The 8,040-nt window shown below is 34.9% G+C and overlaps 1 protein-coding gene across 1 annotated transcript in view; it reads right to left on the bottom strand.

Annotated features, from left to right (window-relative positions):
* Positions 1-350: 350 nt before the first annotated feature.
* CUNH11orf54 (chromosome unknown C11orf54 homolog) overlaps positions 351-8,040 on the bottom strand; it is a 14,830-nt gene continuing 7,140 nt past the window's right edge. The window contains exons 3-8 of the mRNA XM_007938055.2: positions 7,517-7,590; positions 7,196-7,297; positions 5,979-6,155; positions 4,153-4,302; positions 1,461-1,577; positions 351-524 (exon numbers count right to left, since the gene is read on the bottom strand). Of these exons, the coding sequence (XP_007936246.1) occupies positions 351-524; positions 1,461-1,577; positions 4,153-4,302; positions 5,979-6,155; positions 7,196-7,297; positions 7,517-7,590 (794 nt within the window). The remainder of the gene's footprint in view (positions 525-1,460; positions 1,578-4,152; positions 4,303-5,978; positions 6,156-7,195; positions 7,298-7,516; positions 7,591-8,040) is intronic.

The following is an 8,040-nucleotide window of genomic DNA, read 5'->3' as shown; positions in this document are numbered from 1 at the left end:
AGCCTTAGAAGTTAGGATTTAAAACATGTATTTTGTGGGGACACAATTCAATCCATAACAGACGTGAACCATGATTCTAATTTTGCTGATATAATAGAATAAAAACAATGAAGAATGCCTGAATTATGCATCTGTGTTCACAATAATTTCTCTAAGACAGATTTATAAAATAATGTAGAATACAGTTTCAACTTACCCCTTCATTTCAAAAGCCAAAAAAAAAAAAAAAATGAGATTTAGGAGTGAGATAATTTCCACTGGATTTTACGTTAGCATTAATTAATGAGCTTGATTTAAAATCTAAGCAGTAAACCTCAATTATTTATTTTTCTAAATAGGGGGCAGCTAATTTAATCTCGCCCAATTGAATGTGTCTCTTTCGGTTGATCAATACGAAAGAGAAATTCTGCAGGTAAGAAGTATCCAAGATATTCCACTGTATCAGGGGTAGTATCATAATGGTAGTGTCCACCTTTTCCATGATGACTAAAAAAATGTGTGTGCTCCAATCGCAAATCAAACCCCTAGGACAACAGACAAACCATTTGTTAGTACTCAAATTATTTTGGATAGACATTTTTTAAGGGAGAGGGAAACCTTTTTCATTTGTTATAATAGTTTTTATTTTTAAAATTAACATATTCACAGGATTCAAAATTCAGAGCATACAAAAGGATATATTCAGTATAATGTCTTGTTCTACCTCCTCCCCTCCCACCTCCTTTCCTTCCAGACAATAGAAGCAATTTCTTGTCTATGCTTCTAACTTCATTTTATTTTTCACTCTCTACCCACTGTTATGCATATCACTTTTTTCCCTTAACAACATAGCTTTCCAGTTTTGCGTATCAGAACATAAAAGAGCTTCCCCATTTTTTACACCTACAAAGTATTCCACTGTATGCATATACCATTTCCCAAATGACAATTATTATTTCCAATTTTTTCACTAATTCAATCACGGTGTCACGAATAACCTTTAACTAAGTCATTTTATATATCTATGCAAATATTTAAGGATACAAATATTTAAGGATGCATTCCTAGGATATAATTGCTGGATCAAAAGATATGACCAGTCATTATTTTGGTAATCACTCTGCTTTGAATTGGTCTATGTTGCAATATTTTTCTCTAAGGATAAGCTTATAGTATTGTGTCATAATATAATGAACACCCAATAAGATAATAAGAGATCTGAATCCCAGTCCTAATTCTGCTACTTAAAATGATTTTGTATGTCATTTAAAATGGCTGTGCCTTCATTTTCTCAAAGGTAAAATCTGCTCTACCTAACTCATAGGATGACTGGTTTCATATCTTTCAAGTTAATTTCTAGACAGTATTCTACTTCTTAAACAATAACAACATAAAAAGTAGCCAATTTAAAAAATCAGTCCTAAAAATCATGCATTATCATTGTAAATATATTGCAATATAAAAGAGATACACAGACTTACTGGGTCTCTGGAGACAAAAACTGGCAGACAAACCAAAGGAGCCTGCATCTCATAAAAATGCAACCATTTATTCACCTCTTCATCAGAGTTCAGTGGGCAGGAAGAAAATTCTGTGGGCTACAATAAAAAAATAAATAAGTAAATATACTGAATATTACTCTCTTGCCATCAAGTTGATTCCAACTTGTAAATGAACCCCATAGGACAGAGTAGAACTGCCCCCATAGGATTTCTAAGGCTGTAATTTTTATGAAAGTGGACTGCCACATCTTTAGCAGCAGAGCACTTAACCTCTGTGTCATCTAGGCTCCTATAATGAATATTGTTGTTGTTGTCACCTGCCCTTGGGTTTCTGAGGCTGTATCACTACAGCAGTAGACTGCCCAACCTTCCTTCCAATATTGAATATTAGTAAGAGTTAAAACTTAAAAATATATGCAGTTTCATTAAGTTAACATTCTTCTTATACATGCTACTGCCTCTTTTTAGCAACAAAAAAGTTATATACTTTACTTTTCAAAAGAATACTCTATGTGCACAAATTAAAACTGATGAAGGAATGAGTCTATTTAATACATTTTTATTTTTCACAGCCCAAGAGTTTTCTTGTGAATATGGTGCCATCCTAATGTGTCATCTCAATCCTACTAGTAGAAAAAAGAAAGCAATGCATTCAAAGTAGATAGAAGGAAGTGTTTGCTTCATCTTCCTCTGTTTTTAAAGTTCTTTGAATTCAAATAAAAAATATGTTGTTGACTTGATTCAGACTCATCGTGACCCTATAGGACAGAGCAGAACTGCTACATAGGGTTTCTAAGGCTGTAACCTTTATGGAACCACATCTGTCTCCCAGGTAAGAGCTGATGGGTTAAAAACCACAGATATTTTGATTAGCAGTTGAGGGCTTACCGCTGTGTAACTAGGGCTCCTTTGAACTCAAAATCATTTACAAATATAAATAAATACACACACATACACGTACACACACACACACAGTATTCATGGTAATGCTGCCTGTTCACTCTTGATAAGAGCTACCAAATGCTGAACAATTTATAAATTGTGGAAGAATTAAATTTAAGCTTTAAATCTCATCTAAATGAAATCTATATACCCAGGAATTAGAAAGGAGGGCTTCTATGTACGTTTGAAGACTGCTAGTTTCTTTGATTTAGAATGAAAGAAAATATAAATTTAATTGTTGTTGTTATGTGCCGTTGAGTCGGCCCCGACTCATAGAGACCCCTCCTTGGGTTGCCGAGGCAGTATCACTATGGAAGTAGATTGCCCCATCTTCCTTCCGAGGAGTGGCTGGTGGGTTTGAATCACCAGCCTTCTGGTTAGCAATCAAGTGCCTTAGGCACTATGCTACCAAAGCTTTAATTTAATTAGGAAGTCTAAAGCATTATGATTCAATCCTATAATTATTTGGTATTTACAAATATATTAATCTACAATTTTATTGCTAATAATTTGGAAAAGTAAATAAGTATATTCACAAATGCAAGATCACTGGCTTGTCACATAAAATTCTCAAGAAAAAAAGCATTAAAGCACACGTTTTCTTATGGCTTTACGGATAAAATGAAAAAGAAATTGAGTTAAAATTATTTTTGTGGCTCATTCATTCATTCATTCATGTTCAAAAGTTATAAAATAAAAGGTCCTGAGTGCCCTGGCTCTGGCTTTACATAGTATTCCATCCCTAATGCCTTATAAACTAATTTATTCCCTGAGATTTTAATTTTCATAATGAATTCTTTCCCCCATAGCACAACCATTTTAATAGCAATGCCTAGTATGTATTGCATTGGACAAATCTGCTGCAAAAGACCTCTTTAAAGTGTTAAAAAGCAAAGATGTCACTTTGAGGACTAAGGTGCACTTAACCAAGTCATGGTATTTTCAATTACCTCATTTGCGTATGAAAACTGGAAATAAGGAAGACTGAAGATTGATGCCTCTGAATTATGGTGATGATGAAAAATATTGAATATACCATGCCAGAAGAACATACCAATCTGTCTTGGAGGAAGTATAGCTAAAATGATCCTTAGAAGGGAGGATGGTGAGACTTCACCTCACATACTTTGGTCATGTTATCAGGAGACACTAGTCCCTGGAGAAGGACATCATGCTTGGTAAAGTAGAGAGTCAATGAAAAAGGGGAAGACCCTCAATGAGGTGGACTGAAGCAATGGCTGCAACAATGGGCTCATGAAAATAATCATTAGTTTCTAAGGCTATCGTAGGAGCTCTGGTAGCATAGTGCCTAAAGCACTTGACTGCTAACCAGAAGGCTGGCAGTTCAAACCCACCAGCCACTCCTCGGAAGGAAGACCGGGCAATCTACTTACGTAGTGATACTGCCTTGGCAACCCAAGGAGGGGTCGCTATGAGTTGGGTCCAACTCAATGGCACATGACAACAACAACAACCACAAGGCTATCTTGATCTTAAAAACAAACACACTGAAAAGTTTTAATATATTAACATGGAAAAAGAATTCTAGCTAGACTTTATCTCATGAGATTTACAGTATTGCTTGTCACCTGAATTTTAAAATAATATAGTAAACTGATTTTACTCAGGGTTTCCTTAAAGACAGAATTACCAAAGTAATTTAAAAATCTTAAATTCTTAAGTTTGGCCAAACACACACACACACCCCCCAATATATGCACACCCTTACCATAATGTGAGCCTTCACTTTTCCCTTCTGAACAAGGAAAGTACCTCCCATCCCTACAGGCTTATCTCCATAATATTTTTCAAGAGTTTGTCTCATACAAGTCACAAAGTTAAGTTTTCCAGTTCTTCTTTTGGCTTTCACCTCAATAACCTACACAGAGCAAAAATATACATAACACTGTTTTAAGCTGTAACAGTTTATACAAATAATTTCTAAAGTGAAACATTATATAATTTAAGGCCATCATGCAAAAAGTCACTTGTCTGTTCAGAGGACCAACATCTGAGTTGATATGTTTCAAATGCTCTGTGAATCTTGATCCGTTACATAAGTCAGTCATATATAATCTACTCCAATATTAAGTCTCACTCATGCTTTCCTGGAGAAAGTTATATATAAATCCTGCATTTAATTCTAGAGACTATGTGTCAAGGTGAAAATAGGTTGCAAATTCTCTGTTTTAAGGGATTAACCTCTGGTAATGGAGGAAATGATTACAACAATTACATTATCTAACTTCCCTCAATATTCTAACTGAACCTATGTTATCTCTACTTTATTAGAGTTTATATTATCTCTACTTCATAGACTTCACTACTTCATTCTCACTTTGAAGACTAAGGTGTGCCTGACCCAAACCATTGTCTTTTCCATAACCTCACATACATGTGAGACCTGGACAATGAATAAGGAAGATCAAAGAAGAATTGATGCATTTGAATTGTGCTGTTGGCAAAGAATATTGACTATGCCAGAAGAATGAACAAATTTGAATTGGAAGTAGTACAGTTGTGATGCTACTTAGAAACAAGAATGGCCAGACTTCGTCTCTCATACTTCGGTCATGTTATTGGGAAGGATGAATCCCAGTAGAAGGTTATCATGCTGGGTAAAGTAAAGGGTCAGAGAAAAAGGGGAAGACCCTCAACAAGATAGACTGACACGATGACTGCAACAATGGGCTCAAGCATAGTAAGCATTGTGAGGATGGTGCAGGACTAAGCAGTTTAGTTCTGTTGTACACAGGGTCACTGTAAGTTAAAGCCAACTTGATGGCACTTAACAACAACAACTACTTCATTCTCAAAGGAGCTTAAGTCTCTATTAAAACCATCTAGGAGGCCTCCTAACTAACACTGAAGTTATCTTTTTATGTAGTAACATGGAGTAAATATAAAGGAAGGCATTAATTCACTTTACATTCTTGCTAAAATGTTCTGCTACCGCATCCCTGTCTAGTTCAATTAATGTATGAACAGTTAGGAATGAGAAGATTATCTGTTTTGCTACCTATAGGTAGGCATCAAGGAGCTTTGGTGGCACAGTGCGTAAGTCATTTGACTATTAACCGGAAGGTTGATGGTTGAAACCCACTAGCTACTCCGTGGAAGGAAGATGGGGCAATCTACTTCTGTGAAGATTTACCACCTTAGAAACCCAATGGGGTAACTATGAGTCGGAATTGACTTGATCGCAGTGAGTTTGTTTTTTTTTTTTGCTTGAGGTAGACATCATCTATTTATTTTACCTTTATGATTGGTTTAAATGACTAATTCATTCCTCAAATCAGTATCTTGCTACCTTCTAGTTACTTAGAAAAAAGGAATTGTTTATTATTATTATTAACCTTAGTTTTAAATAAGAGTTTCACACATATTGTAGTACTCTGAATCTTTCATAACTGGGTCATTTAAGGAGCTTTGCCTTAAGTAACTTCTAATTTTTCTTTTTGTTTTATATGAAAACCATGTCTGAGATAATAAAAAGTTCAAAGTATTATCTATTTGAGAATATTTAGAGAATACTATGTTATTATAGACAATTACCTTGCCAGGTTGGCCCTCACTGGCAAAAAGATTAGCCAGTAAAGCACACCCAAAATCATGATATTTCTCACTGTATTTTTCTAGCAGGCACCCTCCATCTGCAGAGTTAACACAAGCAAAGTAACTTCCATTCACAGGAGGCTTGTGTTCCCCTTCTGTTTGAATAACTGGCATAAACTGAAAAGAAAAATAAAGCAATTAGTCAATCCTAGTATCTACATTAAGTTATTCTCTTTAGAATATCTACTGAGATACTGTTATCTTAAAAATATAACAAAATATTTTTATCTCAGCTTTTAAAACATTTTATTTCGAGAACTAATATGGAAACATAAAACATAAACTGAAAAAACAAAAAAACCCAAATGCACTGCCATTGACTTGGATCCAACTCATAGTGACCCATCCTTGGGTTTCCGAGGTGGTATCACTACAAAAGTAGATTGCCCCATCTTCCTTCCAAGGAGTGGCTGGTGGGTTTGCACCACTAGCCTTCTGGTTAGCAGTCAAATGCCTTAAGCATTATGCTACCAGAATGTTAAAGAAGTAGATATACAAATATTAAGAAAGCTAGAAAAATATATTAAAAAACGTGTCATAGTATTTCTTAGTGTTTCCATAACATTTGTAACATTTGCTTAAAAATGTCAATTTTAACTTTTATTTCTATCATGAATGCAAGAAAAATGATAGCTGTTTCTGCAAAAGAAGTTGTGTAATCACTGACTAATGGTTAAATCTCATGAGGCTGTGAGTGAATGGGCAGACTGATTGCACTCTTCTATTCATGAAATGTCAGAAAACACTGAAGTGATATTTTTATGTTGAAAATGTACTGACATTTGTAGTACTAGATACTACCTTTAGCAAATAATCAACATACTGCTTTGCTTAAAAAAGTTGACTAGATCAATAAATATTCCATTCATCCACAGTTGCCTTCTACCAAAAGCAAAGAATTAGAGAGGAGCTAGGAATCCTCTGATGTATAAGGATAAAAATCTTTTGAACCTACACCCTTAGAGAATCTGAAAATACTGGCTAGGGCTCTTTTATACTTGAATCAAGCGGAGTATGTGTTCTAAAAACAATATCAAATGATGATGACATGACATCAGCCACTTACAGTTCAAGCAGGCTTTCTGATAGGGCCATAAAAGCAGAAAGGCAAACTAAATGTTAGATCAATAAAAGAATTACACTATATATATGCTGACCTCCGCATTAAACCCAAGAGTCTGAAATGGCCCTGCCCCTGCTCCAAGAATGAAAGCTCCAGGTAGCTTGATTTCTTTTGCAATCTTATTCAGATCATAAACCTATAAAAGAGGACAAAACATTATTTAAATAAGACCACAGTGGGAACCCTGCACTCATAAATCACAACTTATCCTAAGTCTCTGGTTTTCTTTTTATTATTGAATACATAACATTTCCTTGCCATATTGATCAATGGATCTTCTAATAACAAAAAAGAGGAATCAATCCAACCTCTACAATGTTCATTTGAATGTGAAGAGTAAAAGTATAACACTTACTTTTTTTTTGTTTACAAGTGGCAGTAAGTAAGGCACACCTCCTACTTCTACAATTCTAGTTTTCCCACAGATGCCTAAAAAAAATAAGCCATCTTAAAAACAGGCAGAATATTTAAGTATAAATACCAGAAAACACTAATTTAGTAAAAGTTTACAACTTCTCCATTCTCATAAAAAGTTTCACAAATAGCAGGAATTGACAGATGTTAAAGAGCTAGGACCCTTGTCCTGATCTAACTACCTGTCTCCGATATCTTCATAACCAAGGAACTGGTGGCATAAAGCCAACAGAAAACTGATGATAGGGCAAGGGCTAGCCTTGAGGCAAAGTGTGGATTGCATGAGATTTTCAGAATTAATCTACAATGACCTATTCCTTTTAAAATGTAGGTTATTTTTCTCCTTAAGCTAAACTTATTATTTTTTAATTTTATTTTGATTTGGGTGAAGATTTATGTTAGGCTGAAGCAAAACCCAGGCCCCAAAATGTCAGTTGGCAGCTTCCTCTAGATGTCAGGCCCTGA

This window comes from Orycteropus afer, unplaced genomic scaffold, assembly GCF_000298275.1.
Source record: "Orycteropus afer afer isolate SDZICR_OR568_19922 unplaced genomic scaffold, OryAfe1.0 scaffold00047, whole genome shotgun sequence".
Classification (NCBI taxonomy): domain Eukaryota; kingdom Metazoa; phylum Chordata; class Mammalia; order Tubulidentata; family Orycteropodidae; genus Orycteropus; species Orycteropus afer.
This window is presented reverse-complemented; position numbering and strand designations above follow the sequence as displayed.